We start from the raw sequence: 13,744 nt of genomic DNA on the forward strand, positions 1-13,744 counted from the left end.
CATCGATACCGTCAAATTGACGTCGATTCGACATCGTTTCGACATCGATCGACGAATCATTTTTCACTGGGGATGATGCAAACTGCAATGTTTGCGAAACGTCGGCACCACAAAACGGACGCGGCAACCATCCGGCAGCCATTACGACTGAGGTCCAGTTTCACAAGCGTCGGTTAACTGTTAACCAGAGTTCAGTCGACTTCCTATCTTTCTCTATCTTGTTATCCAAGAAGGGACAGAGGATCAATTAACCATGGGTTAGCGGTTAAACGACGTTTGTGAAACTGGGCCTCAAGAAGACAGCAGCCGCGAAAGCTTGAAAGCCAAGATTAAAGTTAAACAACGTTTGGTAAAACCGGGCCTAAAAGCGATCTTTAAGACGGCATCGAGTCGTCTTTTAGACATGTACGGGCCTGAGTAGAATGACCGTCTTGTACTCTTAAGACACAAGACAGTTATTGTGCGCTTACCTCAAGACAAAGGCTTAAAACATTGTCTTAAGAGTACAAGAAAGCCATTCTGCTCAGGCCCTTAGTCTAAAAAGTGTCTCAAAGATATCTTGATGGCGCCTTTTAGACGTGGATTGCTATCTGGGCACTTGCACAATCCTGTGTATACATTTGTTGTATTGCACACTTCAAAATAAACCGAGTACGCACGCGAGACTTACGGTCAGAGTAAGGGAAATAAATTGAGTTACTTGTATAATTAAACATGTAACTTGATTAGTTTTGTACTTTACGTTTTCTTCATGCAATACTTTTTACCATTTCTTCGTGTACGCTATACATTGCATAAGTACACCAAGTCAGTATGTACAAGCTTTTACGTAATAACATATCAAAACTTTTACAAAAATTTCCCGGCACCCTTAACGCGGCGCTACAACGAAATTTCAAGACGTGAGAAAAACCGACTAGGTAATCGCGGACGAATGCGGTGAGAATAATCGACTCCGATTTTCAACGGGCCACTTTCTCAAACCTTGCGTCTTGAAGTCTCGTTGCGGACACCGCGACACGCACATGTGTACAAGTTAAAAACGACCCGAGTGTAAATTCGTAGTATTCGCCAGGAGATAATCAATCAGTCATTTTCGACACAACCGGCGTCAATTTATTCTTGGAAATTGCCGAGCGCTTTGTAACTTCTACCAGCGAATCGATTGCCGGCTGCGTCGAGAATTGTTCACCGATTAAAACCGAAACTTATTGCAAAACGACTCAAAGCCTCGATTTCATGCCGCCAGACACTACTATGGTTTCGCCGGTCACATAAGAAGCGTCGTCGCTCGCTAGGAACGCAGCTGCGCCTGCGACCTCGTCTGGCACCCCGAGTCTTCCCATGCTGCTCTGCATTTTGGCAATTTCGTGCGCCTCTTCCGTCTCGTACAACTGAAAAAAAAACGTAATAGCTCACGCACGTGTCCCCTCTAATGTGCTTTCGACAAGACCGCGCGAGTTTCGGACAAGTTACAGAGGCACGTACCGACTTTGAGAATTTAGTTTTTATTATCCCCGGCGCGATGCCGTTTATGCGGATCCCGTCGTGCGCGAGATCGCCTGTGGTGGCTTTGATCAGGCCCAGTAGAGCGGTTTTGCAAATGGAATATACGCCCAATAACTGAAAGAAGGTCGACAACATTAGCGCTTCGACGATTCAAACTGCTCCAATGATTTGCCGACTCTCTTGAGACGTGTGGGAAACGGAAGGGGATTTAAATCCGGTGGAAATCAGTTCTGGGAGTCGGCCGTACCTAAAGTTGGCGCATTACAGTGTCTAGGTATACGGGAAGGTGAGGACTGGCGAACGGACCGAAAGAAGGCCCGAGTCAAAGCTAAGACGCCTTCAATCGGACTCACCTCGAAGGGCTGGTAGCCGGCGATCGAGGCCATGATGATGATGGAAGGTGATTTGCTGCATTTGAGAAGCGGCAGAGATTCCTTCAACAGCAAGAACGTACACCTGACGTTGATGTCAAAGGTCTTGTCCCACACTTGCTCGTCGCAGCTCAATACTGGGCCGACCGCTGGATTGACGGCTGCGTTGGACACCAAAATATCCAGGCCTCCGAAGCTGCTTTTGGTCTGTAATCGGTTTTTTTTTCTTTTCACAACTTTACAACCTACTTCCCGACACGCCAATAGCAATTAGACGACGGTACGGATCTACAATTGAAAAAAGTTACCAAAATGACGTTAATCCGCGAGGGAGAGATTTGGCTTTTCTTACTTTTTCAAACAGATTTTTCCTGTCCTCTGCCTTTCCCACGTGGCAGACGGTACCGGCGACCTGCAGGCCCTCGGCCTTGAGTTCCTCCACGGCCCTTCTCACGTTCGCCTCCTTACGGCTGCTGATCATCACCTTCGCGCCCTCCTGCGCTAAACGCTTCGCTACGGAAAAACCTATTCTGCGAAGATTCGAAGCATAACCTAAGCAGAGCGTTCAGGCGCGATCGAGTTGATGAAATTAATTGGCTCCCGCATTAGCAAGCGAGGAAAAGTTATCAGGTTTCTTAAGAGGGAAGCTGGTATCTTTTTGCGCATATCGCGCAGAGCGCTAAGACGTCGAAGATGTAGAATATATTCACGTTACCCCTCCGTGGACGCCGTTACGATCGCGACTTTTCCTTCCAGCCGGTTGCATTTTACCGAGGAGGATGCGCTAGCACCGAAACCTCGGACACTCTGATTGATCGTCGTACGCAGCATTGTAAAAGACGCGAGACACATACGTTTAGCTTTGTGCAATATCATCGTTGCACGTCTCTGTAAACTTTGGTCTCTTAATATCTATATATCACGTGGCTGTGTATGTACATACATATAAGTACACGTACATGAAATGGATTCGTATCGCTATCGTTGTAGGCACATATGATATACATTTCTTTTATATTATGCACTAACATGCTGAAGTGCGTAGAAAAAAAATGAATATTCAGCTTGTAAAAATTCTGGATATTTGGTGATCTTGGGACCTAGTATATTTTTTAAAACTATATACGGAGAATTTGTTTAAATTGCCAGTCATTACCAAGCTCCGTATTACTGATTGGCTACAAGTCCACTCTTTAGAGGCTTTTATAGATAAAAAAAGGATTCAGAACACGGGCCCGACTCAACTCTGTCATAATTTTGTACCGTTCAATTACATATTACAATGACTCGATTAATTTTTACGAATGTGTGCTTGGTAAGGACCTAAACCCTTGGTCGACGCGTCGCACTGTGTACTTTTTATTTGTTAAACTTATCCCTTGTTATTTGTTACTGGCAACCTAAAGAGATTATCTATAGTTTACGTCAAGTATACATTTTCAGTACTGGCAGTGAATATCGGAGCTTAAATATTCTTTTACGTAAATACACGCAGGTACGTGCGTGTATATAATTTCATTGCTGAATATAAAATTAAAGCTCCAATTATTGACATGTAAAAATTTTGTGGCCGATTCTTTTGCAAGCTCCGATTTATTACGAAACACCTTATATACATACAAATAGTTATACTAGTTCTCCACAGGCAGTTATGACGACCTTTTGTGTCGGCGTGCCTGCCTTCGTCCCGCACTTTTCGACCTTCCTAAGTACATCCAAGCCACTGAGGACGTGTCCGAAGACAACGTGTTTTCCATCCAGCCAGTCCGTCCTAGCTGTGCCCAAGAAGAATTGCGAGCCGTTTGTATTCGGGCCGGAATTGGCCATTGACAGAGTCCCCGGCCCCGTGTGCTTTAATTCAAAATTCTCGTCGTCGAACTTGTTGCCGTAGATTGACTTCCCACCTGTGCCATTGTGATTCGTAAAATCACCTCCTTGACACATCTGTGACGCTTGCGTTAAGGATTTTTACTTAAAGTTAACACAGTGTAGAAAAACCGACACCGACTGGCAATTTTAATTAGAGATAATCTATTGCGAAAAAATATCACCTCAGGGTTTGAACCTGGTTTTCCCTACGCTCTAGGCGGGCGTCTCACCAATTCAACTAAGGGATTAAAAGATGAAACTTATATAAAATTATTTTTTATATGTATATTGCCAATTTCTACCAATGCAGTTTAATCTCGGTTCAACTTAGTCTGATGGCAGAGAACAATCCGTAAACGCTTAAGACTGTCTCAGTCGTAGACGTAGGGCAAGGCAGAGAGAAACGCAAGTCGTGAAAGGCTATTGTATACGACTTACGTTTCTCTCTGCCTTGCCCTACGTCTACGACTAAGCCAGTCTTAAGCGTTTACGGATCGTTCTTTGCCACCAGCTTAACTTTATATCTCTTCCTAGTTTTACGTGTTAGAAAAAGATAAGAAGTAATTTTGAGATTAGAATTAGTCTGTATTGGTAGAAACAGACATAAAAAATGCACAGTGCTGGACAGAATGGTTGCACTTTGTTAAAATGATTTAGGAATGCGCACTTAGATTCAAGTTTTCGTTCCAAAACATTTTCTCAGAGGAAAATTTTACTCGAGAAATGGATTCGAAACGCGCGTAAAATGGCTACCGATTAAAATATTTCCCGAAGAAGAAAAGTTTCGGAACGTAACTGATCTGAATGCCCTGAATCTAAATGCACTTAAACTCATTTAAGAAAAAATGTCGCAACCATTCTGTCCATCACTATACATCTCTCATGTTCATTTCTACCAATGCAGAGTAACTTTAATCTCTGTTTAAATTACTTATCTTGGCTTTCAAGTTTTTCTAATTCGTTAAAATAAACTCTAATTACAAAACAACGCGTTGTAACCATTCTGTACACAAGATGAGCTAAATTTCCACATGGACAAAAAACGAGTATGACATTCAAGGATACGAAATCTGGAATGATCCTGTGAAAGGTGCTACCCTGGTATCCGTATCCCTTTTCGTGCGTACAAAGTGCCCGAAAGTTCTCCGCGGTCTTCGGCACAATGTCTGCTCGTAACATCATGATAATTCTGCCCAATTCCTGCTTCCCTATGCTTATGTCAAAGTAAACCTGCGGATTCTGCTTAGTCTTCTTCGATTGCGCAACATCGCTCGTCTTGGCGCTGTCGTCATTTTTCAACGTCTCGCCCGCGTGCTCTTGCAGCCAAGTGTCGTCCGCCCATACCGGCTTCGACGAGCCTTCCTTTATCTTCTGCGGCTTAGCGATGTTTACCCTTATTGTCCGGCCAAACAGCTCCGAGTCGTTCTGTTAATCAACGTGGATTAATTTTGATAAATTATCGCGCCACAAACGTAAGTCAACGCGTCACTTTGGCTCTTACATATTCCTAATGATTAGATAAGAGAAGAAAGTCAGACACCAAAGGAATAGCAATGCTCTCTGAAGCCCTTGGGCGATTCGTTTTGGGCAAAGCCCGTCGATGACTTGCGGGTTGACATTATCAATGAACAATTCACAAATTGAATTATCTACGACAACGAAGTTGACAAGATTCTTGATATCAGATTATCGCTATCGAGCAATCCGCCCCAATGTTTTTTTTAATGCCACTTTTACAAATATACCATGTTATCTATGGCCGCGGCCGCGTCCTCCGCTGCCTCGAATTCAATGAACGCAAACCCTCGGTGCTTTTCAGACTCGTAGTCCAACGGTATCTGGACGTCGACAATTTCGCCGAAGGGTATAAACGCCGCGTGCAACACCTTCTCGTCGACCTCCTCGGCCAAACCACCTGAGGAACAAGATGGGATGAAGTCGTTAGTCCGAATATCTTGCACAACGTTCCCTGGTAATGATTGTAGCAGAAATGTCTCTCAAATAAGTAATAGCGCACAATTAAAGTGACTCTGACCAAACTTTGATCGATTCAATCGACAGTCAGACACGTCGAGTAATACCTCTACAACTTTGCGAACGAAATGATTGACTTTTTCGCTGCAAAAGTACGTTTCTCAACTGACAATTTGCGTGGAGTAACTTCGGTAAGACCCTGATTCATTTGTTGGACAGTCAAACGTGTCGAGTAACACCTACAGTACTTTGCGAACAAAATTATTAACTTTCTCGCTGCAAAAGTATGTTTGTCAAATGGCAATTTGCGTGGAGTAACTTCGGTGAAACTTTGACTCATTTGATGGACAGTCAAACGTGTTAAATAACAGTGCTCTGAGAATAAAGTTATCAACTTTTTGCTCGCAAAGGTATGTTTCTCAAGTATACAAATAAATAATGTCACGTACTGTTACTTGGTGTTTGCTGGGATGTCAAGTAACATGTGTAATACTTTACGACTAAAATTATTAACTTTTTTGTTGCTTGACGCTCACGCACTCGCACACAGAGTAAATTTGGACGCTTAGGCCTGGCTTCACCAACGTTGTTTAACTTCAAGCTTAGCTTGACTCGTTCTTTGTCTCCTTCCAACTCTTAAGTCTAATCTACAATGTGCTCTCTGTATCTAGAAACATTCTATTTTGTAGTCACTAAATACATTTAAAAAGTTTGCGCAAGTGAATGAATTGTATATTATATACTGTACAATCGTACATTGTCGACAAATGTTTTAAGAGTTTCGATTTGTTTATATAAAATAGAATGTTTCTAGATGCAGAAAGCACATTGTAGATTAGGCTTTAGGCTCATTGCAGAGAACAATCCGTACACGCTTAAGACTGTCTCAGTCGTAGACGTAGGGCAAGGCAGAGAGCAACGTAAGTCGTATACAATAGCCTTTCAAGACTGAGACAGTCTTAAGCGTTTACGGATTGTTCTCTGCCATCAGTCTAAAGCCTAATCTACAATGTGCTCTTTGCGTCTAGAAACATTCTATTTTATATCAGCAAATCAAAACGCCTAAAAACTTTGTCGACAATGTACAATGTATAATACACAATTTATCAACTTGCAAAAATTTTTTTAACACATTTATTGTCTACAAAATAGGACGTTTCTAAATGCAAAGAGCACATTGTAGATTAGGCTTCACTTTAGAAAGAGACAAACGTGAATGAAACCAAGATTAAAGTTAAGCGACGTTTGGCGAGACCGGGCCTTGGGGCCAGTTTCACAAATATCTGTTAACTGTCTGTCTCTCCTTAGACAATAAGATAGAAAAAGATAGGGAGAGTCGACTGAACTCTGGTTAACAGTTAACCGACGCTCGTGAAACCTTACATGAATAGTACAGAGATCTCGCTGCGTGGACAATTGTGCCGTTCGAATCGATCAATGCCGGTTAAAATCATTCGGCGCTCGCTCGAGGTTGCCCTTAGGTTAGGGTCGAGCCACGTGCGTTGTTCGACGCGTAACATTTCGTCGACCGTTAATTCACACGTGCCTACGTAGATGGTCCGCTTCGTGTTGCCGCTCATGACTCCGCCTCACCGAGAGCCTCGCTGGATTCCCCGCGACGTGACTTGAACGCGAGACAAACAAAGCCGGCCCGATAACGAGCTTGTTGACCGAGGGACGCCGACGCGGCGCGTCGGCAGTCGCGGCACCGTTCAGGCGTTCCACCGCCCCGAGGGTTTATAAAGCCGGGCGCGATGCGGTCGACGCCGCTTACGTAAGCTCGTTCTGTCAATCGCGCACGCAATTGACAACGTTACTCGACCGGCCGGACGTTAAACGAGCCCAGCGGCGCGCAGTACTGTCGTCGAATCGATAACCTATCGAAGGTAAGCGGCGGCAGCGGCTGTCAAAGGTGCCTGAAGCGAAGACGACGTCGCGGAATTAGATTAGAAAGTATAAATTGCAACCAGATGCGGGCACGAATCTGCCTCGCACGCCTGTCACGTTCGACAGGAAGGCGTAATCGCGCGCGATTACATTGTTGAGTGAAGTTTAAATCTAGGTCGGCGCAACAATTGGCGCGTGCTGCTGGCTGCCCGAAGATCCCAGGGAGCAAACCGCTGATGGTGTTGCGGTGTACAGGCCCGTGGTGTTGTTCAGATATTAGTAGAGATTGCTGGGCCACTACTGGGCATTGCCAAGTTAAACGCCGAGCATCGGTTGCATTGATGCTCACGTCAACATTTTTTCGATACTGTCGCCTCCCAGAATATCGACCTTTCCTCCTGGGACACCCCGGTCCTTTGTCTTCCACCGGGAAAGGAAAAGGATCGACATATAGCTCCGACTTCTGACCAACGACCGACAGCTCGTCCTAGACCTTACATTTACATTGTCGAGTGAGCAATTGTTGTATAAATGGAACTGGTGCTCGGTATCTACTTGGCATTACAAAGGAACGTAACAGTAGTCAGAAATTGGCATTACAGAGCCGACACTAGTGCTCGATGCAAGTTATATTCATATGCAAATCAACAGTACAGTGTACGTTTAAAGAACATGAAATATTACTAACGAGATAAATCTTCGGGGTCGCCAACAATAATTGACAGCATCAAATTTGGTTGACCGTACCTGGCAAGTTTTATGTTTACGACTCGCTACTTTTCGACCGTGGACTGAAATGGCTGCAGGGCTGAAAATGACATACTGTGACTAAAATAACGAAAACTATTGCATCACATTAGTGGGTACAATATAACAATTGTTCAACGTAATGCGAGTAGCCCAGCGGCTATTGGTGTACACGATTCTGATCAGCGGTCTACTCCCTGGAAGACTGTAATTCTTCTCGCGTAATTCTCCGTTCCTTACAGTTTACACTTTACAGGATACACTTGACCGCCCGTGCGAAAGAATGCTCAGGACCAAGTTGTTACAGCGGTGCCTGTCGCATCACGTGCCTCTGAGCTGTAGAGCGATGCATCTCCTGAAGGACAATGCGTACATCGATGGGAACTGGATAGGCGCCGGTAACAAGCAGACGTTTCCCATCTGCAATCCAGTCGACAACACCGTCATCGCTCACGTTCCCGACATGAACGTCGCCGACACTCGGGCGGCCGTCGACGCCGCCGCCGAGGCCTTCCGCTCGTTCAGCAGAACCACGGCCAAGGAGAGGAGCGACCTGCTTAGAAAGTGGTACAATCTGATGGTCGAGCACTCCGAGGACCTGGCCCGCATCTTGACCAAGGAGAACGGCAAGTCGCTCGCCGAGTCCAGGGCGGAGATTAAGTATGGCAACTCCTTCGTCGAGTGGTTCTCGGAGGAAGCGCGGAGAATAGGGGGCGAGGTGCTGCAGGCCCCCGTGGCGAACAGAGAGCTGTTCCTGCTGCGACAGCCGGTCGGCGTGGCCGCCTTGATCACCCCGTGGAACTTCCCGCACGCTATGATCACCAGGAAGGCCGGTGCCGCGCTCGCCGCCGGCTGCACGTGCGTCGTTAAACCGTCCGAGGACACTCCGCTGACGGCGCTGGCGCTGGCGGACCTCGCGGAGCAGGCGGGCTTCCCTCCGGGCATCCTGAACGTACTCACCACGAGCGTCACGAATTCCGCCGCCGTCGGCAAAGAGCTGTGCGAGAATCCGAAGATAAGAGTGTTGTCGTTCACCGGCTCCACGGCCGTGGGGAAGATCTTGTACAAGCAGTGCGCCTCGACCATGAAGCGGCTCGGCCTCGAGCTGGGCGGTAACGCGCCGTACATCGTCTTCAAATCCGCGGATGTGGATCTCGCCGTGAACAGCGCTATGGCCAGCAAGTTTCGCAACACCGGCCAGACGTGTGTCTCGGCCAACAGGTTTTTCGTAGAGGCCGACGTCTTCGACGAGTTCGTGAGGAGGTTCGCGGAGAGAATTGAGAGGGATATCAAGATGGGAGACGGTAGTCAGGAGGGTGTCACTCACGGGCCGCTCATTAAGAAGAGCCAGTTGGACATGGTGAGCGGTCTGGTGAAGGACGCCGTCAAGAAGGGTGCTAGGGTACACTGCGGCGGGGGCCCATTGCCGGATCTCGGACCGTTGTTTTACGCTCCTACCCTGTTGACCAATGTAACCAAAGACATGCAAATTTACAACAAGGAAATCTTCGGGCCCGTGGCTGTGATCAACAAGTTTTCCAGCGAGGAAGACGTATTGAGGCAAGCCAACGACACACCCGTCGGCTTGGCCGGATACTTCTTCTCGCAGGACGTATCGCAGATATTTAGGGTCGCGCGCAAGCTGGAAGTCGGCATGGTAGGCGTCAACGAGGGCCTGATCTCGTGCGCGGAGGCTGCTTTCGGCGGGGTGAAAGAGTCTGGTTTAGGTAGGGAGGGTTCCAAGCACGGGGTCGAGGATTTTCTCGATATCAAATACGTATGTGTCGGCAATCTTAAATTCTGATCATACAAAATGCATCTCGGACACCAGTCGCTATTATCAGATAATGGTTGTTACAAATCGAGTATAGACAATAATAGACTATTATAATTTAACGATAATGTATAACAGTGAGACAAGATTAGTTCCAGAGTGTCCTAAGTAACTGTAATTTTTGGCTATGATTATTTGTGTATATATAATTCTACTAATTTTGTTTTTAATGCCTTGTATTCTTTACATAGTTGTAAGTTCTTGCAATACGAGAAACAATTTAAATTTGAATTTTTTAAACTCGAGCAACTTTATTTTAATTTGTATCGGATACATTTACTGAAATGTATACTTAACAATTTATTGTTGTATATATACGTATTTGTTAATGTTAAATAAGTATCAGTGAGAATATTAAGTTTCTATAGTGCAATATGTAATTTAGTTATTATATAATAGTATAAAAGTATTGATTTTGCATTTCACTTTACTAATTCTGCTTTCACTTATCCGTGTTGTAGATTTTATATTTTTTATATCACATATAATACGTACAGTACAAAACAAGTCTTCCAAATTTTATAAATGGAGTACAATGTATAAGAAATATTTAGGAGAGGCATGAGAATACATTTGTTCCTACACAATTATCTATCTTTTTTTTCATAGATATTATATAGAGATATTATATGGTTTAATTGTACAACGTAATTACTCGGAATTACGAGAGGAACTCCATGGAGAATGTTAGACAGTATATATAGGAATAATATGAGATTTATAGATATATACAAATCATATAATTATATAGATTTTAAGTCTATAGGCTGTTACATAGGTATCCCATACTTTTCTTCGCTCACGTAATTGTTTTAACAAGTCCTTTTGTCTAACATACTCTTTTGTGACTTGAAAAAGTTCCATTAAAAAAACAATTGCGTTATATTGCACGCTTGAACAAAATCATGTAACTTTTGTTCGTGATTTCAAAATTATAAGTGTGAGATTACAATGTTTATATATTATATATATTATATATTATATAAATAATGTTTATAAAATTAATATAAATCTTTTTACATCGAAAATAGTACAAATTCTTTTGGCCTCTCGTATGTACAGTCAAGAAAGTATGGCGTGTACCTATGACGTTTCGTTTATCTACAATGAAATAATTGATAATTCGATATAAAAGTCTTACTCTCCCTGCTGCTCAACGTGTAATTCCATTATAATCGACAACTGCACTATACAATGCACAATTGCATTACATAAAACAACGTTCTTGCCAAGTATTGCTTATGAATACATTGGATAGGATATTTGTACAATTACATGTGATCGTATTTTAGAAATAAAGATGTATTCACATGAAGTAATAGTAAATATAATACATGAACAGTAGAACATGTTATATAGATGTTATTATAATGACAGTGTTATAACCAGAATAAAACAGCAGTAAGAATGTCAGCAATTTGTCAGTCCATGTTTCTTAATATACCTTTCTCTGGCCTCCTGTATCATTTTAGCTTTCTTCTCTTGGAAGGAAGTGGTACCCAATACGTTGTCCTTTGCAGAACTTGAAGATCCGCTGGACGACGTTACGGACGATTGAGCTGGCGGATTGGGCTCCGGAGTGTAAGTAACTATGCCGTCGAGAATATTGGCGATCGTGACATCGACGTTTCGAGTTTTCACTGCAATGTAAAACGGAGGGGCAGATTTAGCAACGGCGTCGGCGTCGTCGCGGCACGATTGGCAAAGTGAAAGTTGTATTACGCACTGAGATCTCGCAGAATCACATTGTGTGGGACCAATGGAAGTACTTCGCTGACTTGGCGAGCCATCCTCTGTATCTCTATACTATGTATTACTTGGGAATTTGGCGTGTTCCGGTTGTTGGAGCTTCGCGCGTTACTGACTATTCTCATGCGGTGACGCTTCTCGTACTCCGTCTTGTCCGACACGGTGTGCGAGCACGTCTGCAGCCCGAGGGCGTCCGCGATGTCCCTCTCCACTTGTCGCACGAGTATCTCGTGGTCGGCGTTCCGTCTGATTTTCAGGTACTTGAGTGTGAAAATGGTGTAGGGTACGAACATGAACCAAAATACTTCCGTCCACCACGTCGAGGCCAGCGAGGTGAGGTGCACAGGGACGAGCTCCGGTCTCGACGCTCTGATGACGACTGGCTGGACCGACGTCTCTATGCTGAACGGCCAGGAATTGAACTTTAACAGGGCGACCCGGTTGTTGGTCGTGCCGAGCTCGGGCTGCACCGCCACGCTGTACGTGGACGTGGAGAGGAATTGTCTTATGTTGGCGATCAGCGTCTCCTTGCTGCTCATGTTCATCCTCTGTAATCCGAGCGCGTTGCTCAGGGCCGCGGGCAGCTCCCAGACGCTGGGGATCAGCGTCTCCGTCGCGCGGCGCAGAGCAACGTGATCCAGAACGGACACATTGTTGGCGATTATCACCCTCGACTGCTTGTCCCTGCGCTTGCTCTCGGCGTCGATCTTAACTGCGATGCCGAAGGCGAACCTGATGCCGTAGCTTAGAAACGCCCGGAGGGAATTGCAGTCGGGTACCAGCGACGCCAGCAGCCAGAGCAGCAACACCACCAGCAGCCGCAGCGACACGCACACGAGTCCTATCGGCGAGTACAAGGCTACGAGTAGGAGACTCCGACCGCTGGGAAACCTAAATACGTGATAACGCAATTGATTAGGGTCTACCCGGGCAAACTTGCACAGACGCACAGGCATACGCGCCAAGACATTGAACTGGTCTATTTCCATATGCGTGCATTTACGGCCCAATCAGATTCCTCGCGCACAAGTTTATGCGTTATGCAAATTTGTCCAGGTAGACCCTTGGACTTTGACGCTCCGCGTCAAGTCTCGGCGACGAGTAAACCATTTCTATCCGCCCCGGGGGTATCCTTTACGGCGGACACTCCGTGTGAGGGACAAAATGTCTTTTCTCTCGCAAGAGTATCCTTCGCGCTATCTCGCGGCTCTCGTTTACGACGAAAGTAACGAAACTGGATAGTGACAGCTGTGCACGTAGGCTCCTTCGACGAAGGACTCGCTTAGCAGAAAGGATCAGCTCACCTGCTTTTGTTAAACAAATCCTGAATATCAATCTGTGACATCTCTCACAGCAAACATCTGTCACATTTGAAGATGCAGTACTCGCTGTCCGTATTTCCCTGTTAATATCCAAGCTGTTTAAGTCAAGTGCCGTTCGGACCGCGACGCGACTATTGCTCGACCCTTCTTTCCCGCATACTTCCCCGTAACCTCCCAATTGATGCGGATTTTCCTCTCGTCGCCACTTTCAGCAATCAGCTGTTCCGCAGTTGTGTGACGGCGCTTAGGGAGTTTTTTTTCTCCCGCGCCCGCGTTTCCGGCGGGAATTTCAAGCGTCACGCGCGCGTCCGGTCAACCATTTCCCGCGAGAGGCTGCTCCTCGCCCGTCCCGCTTCTTCTTCTAAAGCCTTGTGTCCGCGATCCAAGAACTGTGTTAAAGTTCCAGTTTTGAAAAATGTGTAGCCAATCAACTTGCATCTCTTACGGAAAAGCTGCAAGTTGATTGACTACAGATCTCTCAG

The 13,744-nt window shown here is 45.4% G+C and overlaps 4 protein-coding genes across 5 annotated transcripts; 1 reads left to right on the plus strand and 3 right to left on the minus strand.

Annotated features, from left to right (window-relative positions):
* Positions 1-703: 703 nt before the first annotated feature.
* LOC105563830 (dehydrogenase/reductase SDR family member 4) lies at positions 704-3,221 on the minus strand. Its single transcript, XM_012015771.1, has 5 exons — positions 2,596-3,221; positions 2,233-2,410; positions 1,863-2,087; positions 1,489-1,623; positions 704-1,394 (listed from the first exon to the last, which is right to left on the minus strand). The coding sequence occupies exons 1-5, from the start codon at positions 2,754-2,756 to the stop codon at positions 1,224-1,226; spliced, it is 870 nt and encodes a 289-aa protein (XP_011871161.1). The 5' UTR covers positions 2,757-3,221; the 3' UTR covers positions 704-1,223.
* Positions 3,222-3,454: 233 nt separating this feature from the next.
* Positions 3,455-7,440, minus strand: LOC105563834 (peptidyl-prolyl cis-trans isomerase E). Its single transcript, XM_012015775.1, has 4 exons — positions 7,270-7,440; positions 5,495-5,664; positions 4,815-5,174; positions 3,455-3,824 (listed from the first exon to the last, which is right to left on the minus strand). Exons 1-4 carry the CDS (start codon positions 7,301-7,303, stop codon positions 3,507-3,509), a joined length of 882 nt encoding a protein of 293 aa, XP_011871165.1. The 5' UTR covers positions 7,304-7,440; the 3' UTR covers positions 3,455-3,506.
* Positions 5,700-11,608, plus strand: LOC105563833 (succinate-semialdehyde dehydrogenase, mitochondrial). Of its 2 annotated transcripts, none has more exons than XM_012015774.1 (2): positions 5,700-5,721; positions 8,614-11,608. In XM_012015774.1, the coding sequence occupies exon 2, from the start codon at positions 8,641-8,643 to the stop codon at positions 10,159-10,161; it is 1,521 nt and encodes a 506-aa protein (XP_011871164.1). In that variant the 5' UTR covers positions 5,700-5,721; positions 8,614-8,640; the 3' UTR covers positions 10,162-11,608. The 2 variants fall into 2 exon arrangements, with proteins under 2 accessions (XP_011871164.1, XP_011871163.1); XM_012015773.1 differs by lacking the exon at positions 5,700-5,721 and adding an exon at positions 7,536-7,609.
* Positions 10,804-13,495, minus strand: LOC105563831 (ancient ubiquitous protein 1-like). Its single transcript, XM_012015772.1, has 3 exons — positions 13,245-13,495; positions 11,918-12,831; positions 10,804-11,831 (listed from the first exon to the last, which is right to left on the minus strand). The coding sequence occupies exons 1-3, from the start codon at positions 13,283-13,285 to the stop codon at positions 11,602-11,604; spliced, it is 1,185 nt and encodes a 394-aa protein (XP_011871162.1). The 5' UTR covers positions 13,286-13,495; the 3' UTR covers positions 10,804-11,601.
* Positions 13,496-13,744: the final 249 nt, after the last annotated feature.

The sequence above is a fragment of the Vollenhovia emeryi genome, unplaced genomic scaffold (genome assembly GCF_000949405.1).
Source record: "Vollenhovia emeryi isolate VEMERY1.0 unplaced genomic scaffold, V.emery_V1.0 DF939171.1, whole genome shotgun sequence".
Classification (NCBI taxonomy): domain Eukaryota; kingdom Metazoa; phylum Arthropoda; class Insecta; order Hymenoptera; family Formicidae; genus Vollenhovia; species Vollenhovia emeryi.